Source organism: Schistosoma haematobium, chromosome 6, assembly GCF_000699445.3.
Source record: "Schistosoma haematobium chromosome 6, whole genome shotgun sequence".
Lineage (NCBI taxonomy): Eukaryota > Metazoa > Platyhelminthes > Trematoda > Strigeidida > Schistosomatidae > Schistosoma > Schistosoma haematobium.
The window spans coordinates 17801385-17821558 of NC_067201.1; the positions used below are offsets into that span (position 1 = coordinate 17801385).

The 20174-nt window shown below is 30.4% G+C and overlaps 1 protein-coding gene across 2 annotated transcripts in view; it reads left to right on the plus strand.

Moving 5' to 3' along the window:
* PRKG1_2 (cGMP-dependent protein kinase 1) overlaps positions 1-20174 on the plus strand; it is a 74058-nt gene continuing 53884 nt past the window's right edge. Inside the window, exons 1-5 of one of the 2 annotated variants that reach the window (XM_051217021.1) lie at positions 1-69; positions 2696-2768; positions 8228-8320; positions 9127-9527; positions 18390-18556. In XM_051217021.1, coding sequence (XP_051065650.1) covers positions 8309-8320; positions 9127-9527; positions 18390-18556 — 580 coding nt within the window. In that variant the 5' untranslated portion in view covers positions 1-69; positions 2696-2768; positions 8228-8308. Of the gene's footprint in view, positions 70-2695; positions 2769-8227; positions 8321-8519; positions 8878-9126; positions 9528-18389; positions 18557-20174 lie in introns of those variants that run through there. The other variant, XM_051217022.1, reaches the window with a different exon arrangement.

A 20174-nucleotide genomic window follows, 5' to 3' on the forward strand; every position in this document is an offset into this window, starting at 1 on the left:
ACACATTGGTAAACTATTGCATTTTTGGTTATATCATAATAGAAAGCTGAAATCACTGAGATAATTGAGGTAATTTTTGTTCGTCAATGTTACTTAACTTTCATTTGACTGTTTACTTATTTGTTTGTTTTTTCTGATGTCGTAAGACTCAGTTGTTAATTTTATTTCAACTTAATGTATAGGCATAGAAACTAATTTTAAAAAATCGCCTCAATTTTTAAGTTAAATTGTTTTCAATAAAACGAGAATAATTATTATAACGGATTAATATGAATGCGGCTTATTTCTCGTATTGACTTCAACTGTTTACAAATTGTTCATTAATTGATTATATGGATATTAGATAAAACAAAACCGAAAAGTATATGAGAGAACATTTTTCAGGAATTAAAAATCACTGTCATTAGTCACTTATCGACAATAATGAACGGATTGATCAGTGTGGCAAGAATAATAACGTATTAAACAAATTAAAAATAGAGAACATGGAGTAGGATATTAAGTTGCTAATTACTGAAAAAAAATATGGTGACTAGGGAAATGAAAAATTGACAATAGAATCTCAGTGAATTTCTACATCTCGTTTTATGTTTAGGCAGTAATAGTAGATCCTCCGAAGATCAACAGGTATGAACTCATACACTTAGTGATTATTATGGAGGATTCTCAGGTTTTAATGTTGTATCTACCGTCAAGATATAGGCTGAATATTTTTCTAGAACCTTTTGGCTTTCGTGTACACATTGAAATGTCCACGCTGGTAAGGAAAATATAATGAAATCATGAAATCCTACATAATTTTTCAACGACCTGTGCTGTCAGTTTACTCAGCATAAATAAATTTATTTTAAAATACACAAAACTCTCATGAAAATCAGGCTAGACGTTAAGCATTGTTTGCAATAAAGTCATCAAGTTTTTAAAGTAAATTTGACCAACTTTGGCAAGTCGTGATCGAAGGAGTAAATAAATGCTAAGTGTATGTTAGTAAATGATCAGCGATATCAGATTATATTCATTTGAAGTCAGATTGCTCAAAAAAATCGGCTGCCAATTCAGTTTTATGAAAGATTCAACGTTCATCACGAGGTCTGTAGGTTCTGCAGTAGAAAGTGTGCAACGTAATGAATATACATTACTTATGAGGACCTGAAGTAAGAGGACCTAGAGTAAATGACTCGTCGGTTAATTCATGGTTTTCAGCATTTCCTTAACTAATTTTATTTCCCACTACGAGGTTTGAAACCACTGTGAATAATCTGTCATATCATTCATCTATTTTGTACTGATCATCCAACTCACATCAACTCATGAACACAACTATATTGGAACGTATAACAATTTGACTCACAGTCATTTACAAAAAAGTTCATCGGTATTCCATCGAATAGTATTACATACAACAAATGTCACATGACTTCACTAAACATAAAATAATTGTCTGAATATGAATGAACAACGTTTAAGTGTAGTTTTTGAAACCCTATGTTTTCCTTAACAATTCTGATATTAACTATTTTCCTGAAGAAGTACGAATCAGAGAACACGACAAAAAAGACTGATTTTAAACGTTCACAGCAAAGTTTATGAAATACAGTCTTTATTAAACTGAGGGTCGTGACATTTGATGGACTACTACATCTATTCAACGTAGTAACGTTTAATTTGACCAGACGATAACAATGTACCAGTTCTAAAGTGTGCTATCCTTTCAATTTTTGACCAAAATGCACTAACGCATCTTCCGTTCACTACATCTTTAGTCAGGGCGGTTTTATTAATATGAATAAACAAAAATCATCAAACAGTTACAGCCCTAAAACCTTATCACATATTGCCTTTTTTTAAACGATACTTAAGCGTTTCACTATTGTTTATCTGATTATTAATTAGGCTTTCTTTGTTACATCCTGAATTCAAGTACAAATTTTCAATGAATGAATACTGTAGACAAGTCCTTAATTAATCCGTTGTTTATTTAGAATAGTAACAAATTTTAATTGACAAGCGGATCTACATGATTTAAAAAAAAATCTATTGTTTTGGAACACAAACATTAATTTCAATATATTCTCACATGATTTATGGAATGATATGGTTTAGAGAAACATTCACACAGTTTTATTTTAAAAAAAGAGAAATGGTGAGACGACAATTTATGAACGACCTTCGAGTGACCATAAAGTGACCTTCAGAATATCCACCTAATAACTAGGATCAAATAAGGGTGAGAAACCAGTGTGGGAATTAAAATTATGATTTTCAGTTGATGATTAAGGTTAGGCATTAGATTTAGAGTTTTCATTACGAACTGACATGAGCTATAATGCCAAAGTTCTATTTAACCAAAGTGATGAATGAATTTCGCGCCAAAATCTGAGACCTGTTATCCTATACCTGATTGGTTCATCCATTAATTATAGTCTCGCCAGAGAAATATTTTTAACGGTAATTTTACGTTGGTGTTCATTCTCTTTCTAGTTGAATTAGTCATTATAGTGAGAGTATACTGGTATCTGAATCAGAGTATTCATCTTTAGCAGAATTTATCATCACAATTTGACTAGATGCGTGTTTCATATGACACTTGTAAGTACAGTGAAAAAATAAATGAAACATTTTGCATAAACGTTGTAATATGTTCTATTCATAAGTTTTATAGTGCTTGAATATTGGGCTTTATTTTTCATTTCAGAAATTAAACTATAATATTTATATGAATGAAACATTGGTGACAACCCAGTCTATTCATCTAACTATGGTCTAAAGTAAAATATGTCCTATTTCTAAAGAAAGTAGAAATGAATTTTCCAACTGAATACAGTCTGATAATATGAACACAACAAGATCTTTTTCAAATGAGTCCGGTTATTCAACAGTGAACAAATCAGATTTTGAGTTGTTTAACTGAGTAGTTAATTAGTCCATATAAGGGATAGATTTATAAGAAACTTAGAATTGAATAATATGAAATTAATAAAGGATTCAGTTAAATAGGTTTCTTAAAGCTTATATTCACTTTTCAGATAATTTTCACCATGGACGGAAAATCAATAAAGTTCAAGCATCATTGAGCAGCTATTTTATCTTTATTTAGAACTTATTACAAGTGCACTACTGTGTTCCAAGAAGGAATCGAACCCACAATATCAGAGATGCGTAATGAGAATGATATTGTAAAATTGTTAAGTACGATTGTCACCATTGTCATTAGTGAGTTACTGTATCATTTCGGACATGCGTGACTCCATAAATCATGATTTTGAAAAAACTAGCTTGTAAAAGTGGAATGACGTTTATTATTCAGATGTGGTGCTAACGGATACTTGATGAGTTTGAATATGGATTTACACTAAGCTCGAAGTCATTTGGAGAGTCATTCACATATGAACTATATAATTTGAAATTGGTTCCTAGATAGCATTTTGCAGTAGTAATTCTTTAGGTTCCTGGGTTAAACTTCTTGAAGCAAGTATGTTGGGGTAAATAAACTAGGACGAAACATATGTCCAGTTCTTGCGTGTTTACAGAAGTTCTTTCGTCAGGATTTGATGTAGGTAATTTAATCAACATAAACGGTGTTCATTGTCTTCAGTCTCTACTAACCGATGTTTTCTAAGTTTATTATAATAAATAAAAATTTACATTCCTTGGTAATATGACTAAATCCATCTCACGCAGAAAATGTATTGTTAATTAAGTGGAATCCTCGAATATTGATCACCATTAAACATGTAAATTAATCAGTTTTCCTTGACATAATAAAAATGATGTAAAAGTATTACGTTTACAGTATGTACTATTCAAACAAGCAACAACTACCTGTTCAGACCCTAACTTTATACAAACACTGACAGTCTTATCTTAATAAATATCCACAAAAGACAAGTACATTAAAATATATGGATTTCTCATGTACTTTAAAAGTTTTGTTATCAAATTCATCTCAATATTTCACTAACAAACAATATATAATAAGAACTTGGAAATATATTTCTACATTTGCTACACACTCAATTGAAATAATAGAGGTTTCAGGTCAAATGATTATGTGGATGTTGTGTTCTCTAAAATTCATGGTTGAATTGTCGGTTCTGAGCAACATCAAATAAGATTTCAAAAATATAAGTATTAATGTAAAGGTCAGACTTGATAATTCTAGATAAATTAAGTATTAGATAGAATGAAAGTAAAAAAAGTGATATATTTGTGATCTTCCAATGGGTAGAAATCAGAATTTCTGACGTTTCGTGACTAACTCTAAGCCAGTTCTTCAGAGTAAATAAATAACTAAATCATTATGTGTTGATTTAGTTGGATTATTTATTTACTTACTCTGAATAGGTGGTATATGCTTAGTCACGAAAGTTCATACGTTCCCATTTCTACTCATTAATTTATCATAAATATATCATTATTTTATTTGCTAAAATATGTTAGAAAAACGTTGAGTCAATCCATTTTGATGACCTAGTTTTTGATGGATTGCATTCGAAAACTTTGCTGTCTTCAAGTATCTTTCCATTCTGATTGACTGTTTTGTTGGTTTAATCACTGATCATGTTAATAAATAAAAGTTTCCTTATACACCGATAAAATGAATCTTTGTCGATAGGCTTACTGACTGAAGACTAACCTGAATATTGTATGAGATCAAAGTTTTGGGTATGCAGTATTATTTAATAACAAATCTCAAAAATCTCTTCAATGTTTAATCAGTCCATGTCAGTTTGATTTACAGATAATAGTCAAATAACTATCCGTAACAAATAAATTCGGGAGTTTTGTTTGCCTAAATTTCCATACTTAGAAACTTCGCATGATGAACGTTTGCAATAATGTAGTGTTTTAAAAATATGGTAAAACTGATTTCTTAATTCCTTGAGTACTTATTTCCTGTATCGACAAATTAACCTGGAGATCCCCTACTAAAAGTTCTATGTAATGAGTATTAGAAGTAATAGGAAGCTTTTGGTAAAGTTTTTGTTCCTCTGATACACGTCAGAATAACACGTTTGCAACTTTGAAGACATTCAAGAGCATCTATTTTAGCATCAATATAAGCCCATCAAAACAAGGAAAATGCGTAGCGTTGTTAGTTGCATTACAATTAGTATTTGATTCGACACGGAAACAACAACTAAGTTAGTAAATATTATTTTTTGAAATAATAATCCTTGAGATGAATTTTTGTAAGTTGTAGTCAAAATTCAATAAATTCGAAGTTAACCCCGTAGAAAGTAAGATTGCAATTCATTAGTAATACTGATTAAAGATCACACTATTTTATACATAGCCTAAATTTAAAAATGTAAATCACTGGATCTTTAATGAATGACCAAGTAGTATTGTGTTAGCTTCAGGATCTGTAAATCCTAAACACAATCTATTATGAGCTACTACCATGATATTACAATCAACCTGGAAATAAATATAAAAAGCTATCTGTTGTTCAGCATTGATGTAAACTAGCGATTGTTTGTATAACAAACCCTTAAAAAATATTTTTTCAAAAATATATTGTGCTGACGTTAGACATGAACACCGTTAGATGCCGGCTCAGTGGTCTAAAGGTTAAGTGTTCGCTCGCGGAGCGGGATCGTAGATCCGCACTGCTGAGGTGTCCCATACTAGGATGAAATGTCCGTTCAGTACTCCCAGGTTTTCCGTAGTGGTCTAGCTCCAATTGACTCACGATATCAATTATTGAAGTACTAAACATCTCAATGACTTTTTAACACAGGTACATAAATTTTACATGAATAAGTTTTATTTTAACAATCACATGTAAAAATACACTGTATACTCCTCAAGTATCATCAGTGAAATGATGACGTGTAAACAACTTTACTTAATATAGAATTACTGAAAAATTAACATTAAACTGAATTTATTATGTTTAAAACCTCTTAAGTAGATTAGTGTTAAATTAGGTTAATTTATAATATCACTAAACATTAGGTGAGTCAAATGTAAATTAAAGAAAAATTAAAATTTTTGGTGAATAATATATATCAGAAGGGGTTTTGTGGATATTATAGTAATTTCATTAGTTGAGATCATGAGCCAATTGAAGCTAGACCACCACGGAAAACCTGGAAGCACTGGACAGCCGTTTCATCCTAGTATGGGATTCCTCAGCAGCACACATCCACCCCGCGGGGTTTGAACCCAGGAAAAAACAATATGAGTCTTTCATATGTAGTTACATGAATTCATTATATTTCACTTGTTACATTCTGATAATGATAATTTCCATCTTTCCCGAATTAATAGCAATTGGAGAAATATTACCAATGAAACAAATGGATAACAGTTATACATTCTTAATGTGCAACAATATGAAGGACTGACTATTGACTTTGTAATGCTTTTTCTATGGTTTATTATCAAAGATTACGTTTGTCTTCATAAAGCTGTGAATTTAAGAGATTTAGTTTTTATGAAATTCCTATAAATAGTCGCATAATGCATGTACAATTTTTGTTTAAAACTGTCATATTTAAAATGTCATAGAAATAGTTAATCATCTTTCTGTCATAGTCACAAGTGAACAATGATGAACACTGTATGTACGTGTTGAATGGTAAATATATGACCAGTGAATTAACTTGAAATCACCATGAAATGTGATTATTGTACTCTAAATAGTTTGAAAAAAGAGATTTTAAGTGTTAACTGTAAAAGCTGAAGCCTAACGATAGATTCATTAATAAAATGTATACTGATAGTTATTTTCTTCTTGGAATCATCATCTTAGAATTTCATTTATTGTTATTGATAATGCTGCAGTTGTTGTCATTGCCAGTATAATGATATCTAAATTGAATATATTAGAATCTGATGTATGGTAACCAATTCTATACTAATAACTTTTCATAGTAATCAACCGTGATGTTGACCTCTTGCATTAGTTCTTTTTGTTTCTGTCATGTCAGTACTTTTACTATCAGAAGGTTACTATTGACTGAAACTACGTTAACTCTAGGTCATCTTCAGTCGATAGCGAGTAAGTTAGTTAGGTAGGTTAAAAGAAGAGTTATTTCATGATCTTTCAATCATGGATCTCGAAACCTGTATTGTTCAAGAAACTCTGGAAGATGTAGAATCCTTCACATACCTGGGAAGCATCGTCGATGAACAAGGAGGATCAGTTGCATACGTAAAGGCGAGGATTGACAAAGCAACGACAGCATTCCTACAATTGAAGAACATATGGAACTCAAAACAACTCTCAACCAATATCAAAGTGAGTATCTTCAATACTAACATCAAGGCAGTTCTACTGTACGGAGCTGAAACTTGGAAAACTACTACAACCACCATCATGAAGGTACAAGTATTTATAAATAGTTGTCTAAGCAAGATACTCGACATCCATTGGCCGGATACCATCAGCAACAGCCTTCTGTGGAGAGAACAAACCCGCTTCCAGCTGAAGAAATTAGGAAGACTATGGAAATGGATAGGACATACATTACGCAAACCATCAAACTGCATCACGAGGCAAGCCCTAACTTGGAATCCTGAAGGGAAGCGGAAAAGAGGAAGGCCGAAGAACACATTACGTCGGGAAATAGAATCAGATATGAAAAGAATGAATAAAAACTGGAAAGAGCTGGAAAGGATTACCTATGATAGGGTTGGATGGCGAGTGCTGGTGGGCGGCCTACGCTCCTCCACGAGCAGTAAGCGTAAGTAAGTAAGCTATAGGCTAAACCATCAGTCATTTAGTGAGATTTTGAAATAAAATGAAAAGCCATTTTCTTGTAACTCTTGATATTCTTCCTTCATTTAAAATCATGTATAATTCAATGTGATAAATTTGTTTTTGACCCATAACATGACTGTGATTTATGTGACAAATTTTTTCTTATTGGTTGATACAATCTAATTCCCAACACGATCTGTCTATTCACTGATTGTACTGTAATAGAAATGTGCCAATCATACTGTTACAATAAAAGTATGTGGTAAATAATTAGTATTGTGGCTTTAGACAAAAAAGAATCCATGGAAAAGAAAACACACAAGTATTTACGTACATACATAGATATATATTATGTAAATATAACTTTTATTTATTCATTTATTCGTACATATGAATATCTGTACAACAGAAGGTTAAGTGAAGTCCAATCATAGAATGATTGAAATTAAAGCCACGAGTAATTATCAATTCTGTTGTCAGTTTTATTTTTACTTTTTTTTATTTTTTTTACCATAGTGACATCAGGAAAATAATCGGCAAACGTTAGAGGATTTTTATGAAAACATTTTTCTACAAATTGTGCTACAGAATATAAGAATGTGCTCGTACGTACGTGAAAACAATCTATCTATAATATTTATGAATTAATAATGATAGTAATAACAGTAATCATTTAGTGTGATATATAAACGATATTCATTATATAATATTTTCATTCACCTTACTTGATGTAACAAACACCCAATAAACAACGTCTTCATTATATGTTTATGCATATATATATATTTATATGTACATCAACTTGGATAATGAATAATGGAATATTTCACTATTTCATGATTATACAATTACCATGCATTATACCTTTAACTGAAACGAATTCATTCATACATGCGCAAATGCACACATGCATGTACATGAGAGAAACTATTGTTTAACCAATAGTATAATACACTGTGCGTAGAATGATAACTTGTATGGTACATAATTAACAAAGTATATATATATATATATATATATATATATATATATATATATATCCGTGAGAGAGAGAAAACACTAATAATATAATAAAATTACTACCTGTTATTCATACATATAAATTCATCATTGTAATCATCATACAGTCTCTTAAATTGATCTCCGAAAAAATATCTCACCTTGATGTAAGTTACATAATCGTTTTTATTATAGTACAGTACCTAAATGTAAAATGATTGTGTTTACTGAATTTTGTTTTATTTTCTGTTTCTTATTTGTTATTCTTATCCATACGTGAAATGATCTCGGCCCCATTTCGATCTTCTTCATCATTTATTATAAAAAAATTAAATTGTCCATAACTCGTTCAAATCAACACAAACATAAACACACACACACACACGCAAACACATTCACATCACATTGCGTCATAGATTTTAAAGTACTGTGATTGTTTTAAAATGCATACAAAATGTCAAAATGAGATTCAACAACAACAAGCTTTAATAATTCAACTTCAAGAAGATTTAGTTGATAAGAATAAAAGAATATCAGAATTATCAGGTTTATTGGATAAATATCAAAGTGTATTTAATCAGTCACCATCTTTATCGACACCAGTAACAGTGATTAAAGGTCAAATACAACCACAACAATCAAGAGAACGACAATTGGGCTTGAATGATGTTGTGTTTGGATTTGGTGGCAATGATCAATCACATGTACATGATCCAACTGTACAAACGAGAAAACGTGGTATCGGTATATCAGCTGAACCTCAAAATGAAGATGAAATTCAATCGAAAGAACTTAAATCATATCCCAAGTCAGAGGAGTAAGTTTAAAAACTAAATATACAATGTATTTTTTGCAAAACAGTATCCATGTTAGTGATTTGTTTTAGATCAATTTAATTTACTATTAAGCAGTTTGGTATGGATTTTTAACTTGATATGACATAATTTCTTTTTTGATCTTTGGAATGCTTACTGGGACGAAATCTAAAACTAGAGCCAAATGTTCATCTGATAGTTTACAGATAATCTAATATTATGATGACAATTTAATCAGAATATAACTACTTTTATTATCCTATACACACATGCCTATCTACCTCCTATTCTAAAACTAAAAAGTCATACAAGAGTAGACGTAATTTACTGATGTTCCAAATAGAAACGATAACATTTAAAATATTAGAGAAAAATGGACAAATTCAGCTCTTTTATTTTAACAAGCAATTTACCTGGAAATTATGCTGAAAAGATTCAAATAATTTGTTTTCTATTTTGAGGCCATAATAGCACGTTAGTATTACTGACGTAAATTTGTTGATTCATGTCAATTATTATGCAATAATGAAGACGCTAATTAACAGACGAAATTTTACTGTTTAATGGAAGTTGTGTTATTTCAAGAAGGTACATTTGTGGACTGTATGAATGATAGTAATTATACTGTTGAACCTTCAAAGTTCATTCTAATCAAGTCGAATAATCATAAATAATGTTAAACAGGCTTTTACATAACAACCTAATAAATAAAAGTTGAAAATACTGGTCTTATCCTCTTCTAGTTTAAAATACACTACTTTAACAAGGACATGTGAAAAAGTAGAAGTTTAGTTGAAAAATAATCCTATAGAATTAGCCAGATTGAAACATTTATTTTATCGGGAGATTCTTGGTGTTTAGTTGCAAACGATTAACCGGCACAATCTACACACCGTTTCCAACTAGATGGCATTGATGAATATATTTTAGCAGTCTGATAAATACACTTTCATTAAGTTGATAAGAACAAAAGAACACTTTAACCACTGATCAACAACTACCTATCTGAATTACCATCATCAGAAAAACAAACATTGGAAATAGTCACGATGAATTGCCAACTTTTATCAAACACTTTGTGATCCGAATAAATTCCGAAACGTAAGATATTTTTCTAATACATACATTTCAGTAAGAATATCAGTAATCTAACTTAGCAAAGAAATAAACAAATTTTGATGAAAGAGTTTTATTTACGTTACAGTAAACTCATTATCTTTCTTGAGAAATTAGTTGGTAGATACACAAAATTTCTTAGAACTCATTCTGCTATCCTACTGGCAGAGTGAATGTATAGAATACAATAGTTACCGGGCACTTTGATCTATCAAAACAATTTACCTTTACATTCAAATTTTCAATTGATTTCACATTATTTAACGAAGTAGCTTGTTTGAGTTTTCCATTCAAAAAAGAGCTAAAGTAATGCATTTGTTTGAGCAAAAGTTTAATCTTCCAACTAGCTGACTAAGAGGTTTATGATATTACAGATATGATTTTATCATAGACTAATATTTAATGGAGAATATTGAAGGAAATCTACATCAAGAACTGATGTAAGCTAGAAAATCATTCATGGTAATGGATTATAAATAAAAGTTTAAACCTGTGTATGGAGCTCATCAGTAGTTGTAGGCCAAGGCCTTTTCACAAAGAGTCGTCAGGACCTACATATTTTCATACCACTAATCTAACACTCAGTGGTTCACATTTCCGATTTCAGTAGAGTAACGAATGTGTAGAAACGCCATTCGTTACTAGCCATCACAACCGAAAATAGTTTTGTTTGACCTTGATTCGGCTAGCATTGGAGTCGAGGGTGTGCGCGTGATACTATTTAGGAATCGTCAGATGGTTGCTTGTGACTTGATGGCAATATAGAGACAGTCCACTCAGGATGCATATAAGCCAATAAGATATTAATCAATTGCAGTGATAAACACCAGTGAGAAGATTTAAACAACCAGCACAAATTAATCAAACTTCACCTCAGTGAACAAGCTGGTGGCTGTTTGAACTAAGCAACTAAATGAATAACATGATGGCGTTTGAAGCGAATAGTTGTGGGTTAGATTGTCGTAGTGAATATCAAATATGAGATGCAGACAGATCCATCTGACAACTTCTGAATCGGAAGAAACACGCGTCCTGGATTCCACTACCGATTGCCATGCAATTCTGCTTGTAACACATTTTTTAAGATGTATTAAAATGGTCTATTTGTATGAACTGATTCAAATTTTATCTAGTTAGAATTAATTTAGAAAATAGATTCGTTTATCTAACCACTCATTCTTTATATTACCAAAAGATGTGTGTTACGGGCGTTGATAAGATTCTGTGTATTAAGTGTTATCAAGTTACTGAGACGGATGCTTTAAGATAATAACACGTATTGAATTGCCATTTCTTCCATTTGTGAATAAAAACTATCAGACCTTTAGCATCGTTAACACTGTGTTATTATAAAATATCAGAAATAATTGGAAACGCAAAGTAACATATCAGACATTTTTCAATCAGACTGAGGTCATATTGGGTCCAAAAGATCAATATGATTGACATGTCTATATGTGCCATTTATCATAAATGAAAATAAGGTATCAGCTGACTATTGTTAGATTGTAAGATACATTCAAATGAATATCACCATTATCACAAATATGAATACACCATGTAAATGGTTATGTAACAAGAAATAAGGACTAGTTTTATATTTTATTTACTTATCACGTGAATCATTATTCGTAAAGCAATAGAAAAAGTCAATGTTACTAATAATAAATAAACAATATTTTAATTTGACACAATAAATTGACTACCATTCTGATTTGAATGGCTTGTTTATTTATTTATTTATTTGTTTGTTTATTTATTTCTCTCTCTCTCTCTCTCAAAAAAGAGAGAAATTTCAAATAACAGTCAAAACTTAATCGTTAATAGTTTCATTTTAGTTTTAATAAACTTTTGTACACAATCTATAATCAATAAGTAATAAATCACTAAATTATTATTATTATTATTTTGTTGCAAAAACATTAATGATTTCATGAAAACATACACCATTTGTCCAATTTATTGATTTATAATAAAAATAAAATTATAAATAATAATATGAATTAATTTCATTGGTTAATTATTGAAGTTGATTTTTATTATATTTTCATATGGAATAAACTATTAAATTATTAGTATCAGAAAGGGTTTCGTAAAGTCCCATTTTTTAGGATGAAACAGTTGTCCAGTGCTTTCAGGTTTTCTATGGTGATCTAACTTTAATTAACTCATGATCTTAACAATTAAATCATTGAAAATTATGGAATAATAAATAGATGCTCCTTTTTTATGTACTACAAGACTTTTCAGTATATGCACACTTATTATTATAACAAAAATCTATTTACAGATTATATGGCTAGTATGTTAGTTTTAGTTTACATTTTCAAATTTAGTCGATTTATATCATTATTAGTACGATATTAACCAATTTTGTTGTTGAATAATTACGCTACAAAATTAAGCTGAAATAAACTCGAATTTTAACTGAAACTGATAAAAATTATCTCATATATTGTTATTACTAAACACGGGATCATCGTTTGATTGAAAGATTTATGGAATGAACATCAACTCTGAGATGCAGGTGTATCTATCTGACGAGTCTTAAATAGGACGAAACGCGCATCCTGGATTTAATTGCTAGTCACTATTCATGATTGCTTATAATGCTTGTGAATTAAGGTAATATTGAGGCAATACGCGCAGTATGCACATATGCCAATAAGAGACTGACGAATTGCAGTCCTAAAGATCAATGGGAAGATTCAAGTAAACAATACGAGGTGAATTTATGGGGAATAGTTCATATTAAAGTTGGCTTTTATCACAAATTGATAACAATTGAAAATATGGATCATTCTATTTCAACTAGCCTGCTTAAAATTAATCGGCACACTTGCGTTCTATGCTTGATTTATGTAGGTAGTGTGGGTACGAATAGTCTTTTTCTAGTTCAACATGGGTGTTTAATCCACTTAGTTTGTTGGCTGGTGCTAATTTGTAACGAAATAAAATTTTAAAAAATAAATAGTAACTAAGAAATATTACTCTGCTTATCAAGAGTTTATTACAATAACCGCCAATTCACTCAATACAGAGTTCAGTACTTACAGCAAGTCAGTAGTTGGATTTTAAAACTTTTATTCACATGAACGAATGTACAATGAATTGCATGCTAGAAAAATATTAGAAGGTATTAGTAAATGAAATCAATTGGTATTAAAATGCACTCTGATAACTGATAGTCTTCGTGATTAGGGTTCGCAAAACAATAGTAATCTATGATGGAATACTTTAAAAGGAATGGATAGACCTCAATGGTACTGACAAATACTGCTTATTTTTAAAATTTTTAACCATATTGTTTCGTAGTACTCATTTTCCAAGCCTATTCGTTTGAACTGGTCGTATTCCTTCCTACGATTTAATTTTCTATCTTCTACAGGATAATCTTCACCTGTCGTTCATTTATTTTGTTAATTAATGCCACCTAAAGCGATATGAATACGAACAGGTATATAATGTCCCACTTCCAAGATTGTTTATGCCACTTTTTCCAATATAAATATATTCATCATCGAGTGAAACACATTCCACTTCGAAATCATAAGTACATATGTATGATGTATGAGTTAATAAGTGTAAGGTTGAACCACCAAACACAAGAAACTGATTACCGATTGTCGTATATTATTGTCTTTCGTCCTGGTGAAATTCGTTTAATCACCTCAACAACGTGACCATAATAAGATATCTAAGTTTGTGTTGACATTTGCGTGCTGGTAATTAACAGGCAACCCTTATGCATCTGTTTCAGATCATTAGCTGCTGACAGTTCCGATGGTATTAATGAGCCTTCTGAGATTTAGGTCCACACTGCTTAGCACCACAAATGATTAAGCTGCCAGTTGACTTACTTAATCTGAGGTTACATGAATGTTAATTGTTGTTAATTGGTTATATGTGTCAGTTCAATTTACAAAGTGAATGAATTTCTTTATTATTTGGTATCTATCTAAGCTGTTAAAGTCTTTGGACTAATCACCGTGGTAACAAAATTCAGGATGAAAGCACTTTCATCAAAGTTTGCAGTGTGTTCATTTAAACAAAATATGGTATATATATAAATTTTGATGATATCACATACACACGGATTACATATTCAATTTCGATGAAAATGAGACCATTTACTAGTTTTACAATACACACCACATGTTATTTTAATTTACTTAATTATTTGTATCTAACGATATGTATTAATAATATCAGATTACATAACTAAATATTACTCAATAATCAATACTATGAACAATGAACAAAAGATGTCACATTAAATAAGAAAAGAATGTAAAACGTGAATACACATATCTATAAACTTGTTTAATTATCATATGTTTATTGTCTTATGCTGAAAAAAAGAAAGATAAAACAATACACAAATTCTGTCATATTCATCATAATAGTATAAAATATTCAGTTACAAAACATAGGACATAACACTTTTTTATATTCATTAAGGTTTAATATAATGCATACACAGCTATATAAGGGTTTATTCGAGTTGCAGATATCATCTAGAGAATCTATAGTAAGTCAGTGAGTACTTTATGTCCTGGATTTCTTAGATTTTCCATCTAATATCAGTTAACGTTGAAAAACATATACAGTGAAATAAAACATTCATGTATCCTAAATCAAAGGTTTATTTTCGTACTCGTGCTTTTGAATCGAATTTAATGAATAATATCAAAATGTCCCCTAAATTCATTACACTAGTAATAAGCCCTTTTCTTAATACATCGAACCCATACTTGATATTTGCATTGATGTTTGAGGTTTGTGATGCCAGCAACTTAATAAAGTAGTTTGATATTCACAAATAATCCCCTGACAGAATATAATGGTTTAGCTTTTATACCACCATTTAATGTGTGTATTAATCGAAGCAAACAAACAATATGTCACTAGCTATTTGAAAGTGTAATTAATCATGTGATAAATCAAAACGACTATATTGATCAAGAGGTATACATCCCATAGTAAATAATCTTTTGTCATCAAAATTGTCAAGTGATTTTTTTTATTGAGATAAACACAAAGATTTCTGTTTGTAAAGAGGGAAGTATCGATAAACATTTACTTAAATTTAGAAATGTTTTAAGTAACTGCTTTTTCTGATAATAAGAGGTAATTTATTCTCTTCAAAAACTTATAAATATTAGTGTTATAGAAGTTGTGAAATGCTATTCAACAGTGTCATTTAATCAAAGATGGATAGTGGCTAGCAGTGAAATCCAGGACGCGCGTTCCGTCTGCTGGATGTACCTGCATATTAGAGTTGGCGTTCACCCTGGGACTTGAACCTAGTACTGTTCGCTTCAAACACCATCGTGTTATCTATTTGGCTACTTAATCCTAATAGCCACTTGCTTGTCTAATGGAGTGAAGCTTAAATTCACTTAGTATTGTTTACCTGAATCCTCTCACTGATGTTAAATCGTAAGCATCAATGGGAAGATTCAAAGGAACAATACTAAATGAATCCAATTTCATTTAATGTCTGACGCAGCCGACAACAATTTCAATGAACACTCAGTTATTTAACGGATATTTATAGAGAGGTAATTAATATACTTATTGATCGATTTACACAACATTGTTAATTGGATAATATAATTATTGTAATAAAGACTAACATTACTTTTCGAGGATGTTTAAGTAGTAGATTCATTTAACTTGTAAGTATGGGGAGAAATAAAAAACAGATGAGAATATAAGTGAAAATTAATACTTAGATTACATAAAATATGTCCAACCCAATTTACTAAGACAAATTATTTGGTATGCACATCACTAACAGTAGAATAATTTGTACAGTTTTGACCATACAGTTATACAGTTGCTTAAAAGAGCTTTTAACGGCACTATTTTGGTCATGGCGAGATAATTTTTATACTTATTACAAGTGGTTGAAAACAATCCATAAGATACCTTTAGATTCCTGTCAATGGAAATTCTTCAGCGAACTCATACATCCTAACAAATTCAAATTAGTGTGAGTTATCTTCATGGCCAGAGGTGTTTTCAGTCATCTCAATCTTCTTCATAGTTCCTTTGTTGTCTGTTCAAAAATTATAAGATAATCGTTAGTAAACAAAATGTTAAAACTGTTCTTATAACATCTCAGTTCAGATCAAAAGTTTACAATTATCAACAAAGGAATTAGGTTTAGCTTAATCGGTTAGATTATGTAATGAATAAATGTGAAGCATTCAGTTTTCCGTAATTTTCTTCTCCTAAATATACTTGCTTAATTTACCACAATGGAAAAACAAACAATGAGCAGATGATTTTTCTCATTTTTTGTGACTTCATCATATTACATGAAATAGGACCACAAACCTTCAGAACGCAAGGCATTCGCAATACTTTTAGACTAATGAATGGAAACTCAATTGTTCATGCCCTCTACTTTGAGCAATTAGTGATTTAGTATAATCATTATCTGATCACCTTAGTGAAAACTATTTCACTTTTGACATAATTAAACCCTTATTTCTCTGATAAAGGGATACTCATCGTAAAACAACTTCATATTTTGGGTTTTCAGTTGTAAGTATTCAGTTTCATCTATTTATATTTATTTTTCATTAAGATGGTGTACATATCTAGTCTCCTTCATTCATAATAACAACTTGAAACTACTGAAGTAGTTTAAGCTGAACAAGATTATAGTTGTTACCATTCGTAATTAGATAAACCTTACTCTGGTAATGATTAAGTTCAGATCTGAATTGTTAAATTTTTGTAGTCATTAATACCAACATTCTTTAAGTTGTAGATAATTCGACATATATTCACAAAGTCAAATTAAATAATCCTTATACGTTGGGGGAATGACTTATGTTGACGATAATTTAGCACTTGATTTGTCCCAATTCTGAACACCTAACAACACACAAATTGCCCTATTCTGAATTTTTGTAGTGTCATTTCTAAATGAAATATTGATTCAACTTCCATAAGCTACATGAAATTGTAATGAGTATGGACAATTTTTAATTGAAAGTAACCGAAATATTTCGACTTAAATTCAAAAAGGTGAGGCTGAGACCATTTTGATTAACAATAACACTTCAAACTGCAACAAGTCGTGATAGATTCTGAACCATTTTCAATGATCTACATCCCATCACTAACTTTTGTTGTCTCAGAGATCTTAGTCGTGACCTCTACATCCTCATATACACTTTAACATAGTTATTTATGGACCCATATCCTGAAATCTTGCCTTAATATGGGTTCGTTGAGTATTAAATAGGCACAACCGCAATCCATTCAATACTTTGTTTCGGCTAGACTAACGTTAGTTACGGTTTGTCCAAATGTAACCACATTCAGATTAGGTTTCCTAATCTCAACGGTTTTTTTTATCTACACTACTCGAAAATTCTCACTTCTACATTCCACATAAAAAGATTTTCCTTAAAACCCGAAATTCTTGAACTTTGGATATTATGGCTAATTTTGTAAGCACCATCAAAGCTGATAATTATTTTTCGAGTTGATTATTCTTTAAAATACGTTTTTTTGATAATCGGTCTTTATGAAAAAAGAAGCTAACCAGTGTTTTGTAGTTTTCAGTTGTTCTACAACGAATGTCAGTCTGTAACGAAAACTGTCTTCATATTAAATCAATCTGAAAACCGACTTCAATAAGTGAATTAAATATGTTTGTTGAATTTTTAACAACCGGAGTTAAAATAGTTGTATTGTTTGTTTTAAATTCGTTTGTTTTTCTACAGTGTTCGTAAATTAATAAAAGGTGCTATTCTGGAAAATGACTTCATGAATCATATCGCATCAAGTCAATTGAGTCAGTTAGTCGATTGCATGTACAGCATAGAGTTTACTGCGGGTGAAATGATCATTACTGAAGGCGATTATGGCTCGTTAGTGTATGTATTAGGTGGTATGTTAAACGTCTTTTTATGTAATGTACTTGTAATTTGTATAATAATGTTATATTTGCTATATATATTAAGCAGTATATTGTTATGCTGTTCAGTGAAAATTAACCTCTATAGATATTGCGGGTTAAGTTGTAAACAATACGAATGACTATGGTGTCAACAGCTTTTTATTTCGTTGACCTGTATTTCAATGGGCATTTACTTTAAAGACAGATCAATTAAATACAATACTTAAGATTTGACCTACTCATATAGCTAATAGCTTAGAACAAATATAATGATTCACTCAATATGAGAGCTTCATTAAAAATGGTCATTTATCCGTCAGTATGGTATAACATACAATTTATTGGTATTCTAAATAAAATGAGCACCTATATGGCTGTCGATAATCTAGAAAACAATATTCTGAAAAAAGAGAAGTTAAACATTGTGATACTTTCATTAAATCAATTTTAATAAGATAGTTTTTATACATTGGCTTAACAACGAACATATATGTCTTTCCTCTTCCTTCTTTCTAAATTTTATTGCTAAGCAATTTCACTGTCATTAGTTTGCTAAACAATAGATTCACAGTAAATAAAAAAGTATATTTATAATAACCCAGTGAGTAGAAAAAAATTCTTTTTAGATATTCTGACGTTTCTGACGTTTTAAACTCGGAATATTTTTGATTTGGTTATTTATTCTCTGAAGAAGTGACTTACATTGAGTCACGAAACGTTGGAAAATCTAGTTTTCTATTCATTTGGATATTACAAATATTTTATTTTTATTTATAAAAATCTACTCAATGCTGAATTTATTCGAAATTATCAAGTCAAACCTTGGTACGGATACATAGAAGTAGATTTACAGTATTATACTATCTCAGGAAAGAACTATTTGTGAGGTTATATAAATACATAATAATTGTAAATTAGTGAGCAATAGAAATCTGTTTGGACTTTGTTTAGAAATCATCAGAAGTGCGCATCTTTTAATTCCAATGTGATCAAAACACAGGCTATCACAATACCTTTGAATCACGAAGTTGAATTCATGTTTCTCCATCAAATTGAGAACGGACAATGTGTCTCAAATTAAAGTGAAACAACATCCCTGTGTATCGAAGTATCTCATGAGTCTTTAGATGATGTAATTTTAGAATGAATAAAGAGTAGAAATGAAAATTTACTACTTAAATAACTACTTATTTCACCTAGACATTTAAATAAAAAACATTATTCCCTAATTAGTGGAAAAAGATAGATACTTGAAGAAACACTATCTGTCGGTAACATGAATAAACTATTTGGATTTTTATAAAACTTTAGTTCAGATTTAAATAACTTTTGCAGAAATGAATGGGTCCGCGTACTAATGATATTCGATATAAATTGTATTTGTTGAAATCTATGAGTGATATTAAGTGGTTCAAATAATTTCCTTGTCATTTCCTTTCGAAATGCGTCAGGGAAATAAAATTAAAATTTGGCACTCATTATAGATGGTTTATATTTGAAGAAACAAATTAACCCATAATTATATACACACAATCCGTGGTGAATGATTCAATTTATCCTGTCAACATTAACATACTTGTTTCTAATATTTTTCAACAGGTTATTTGGA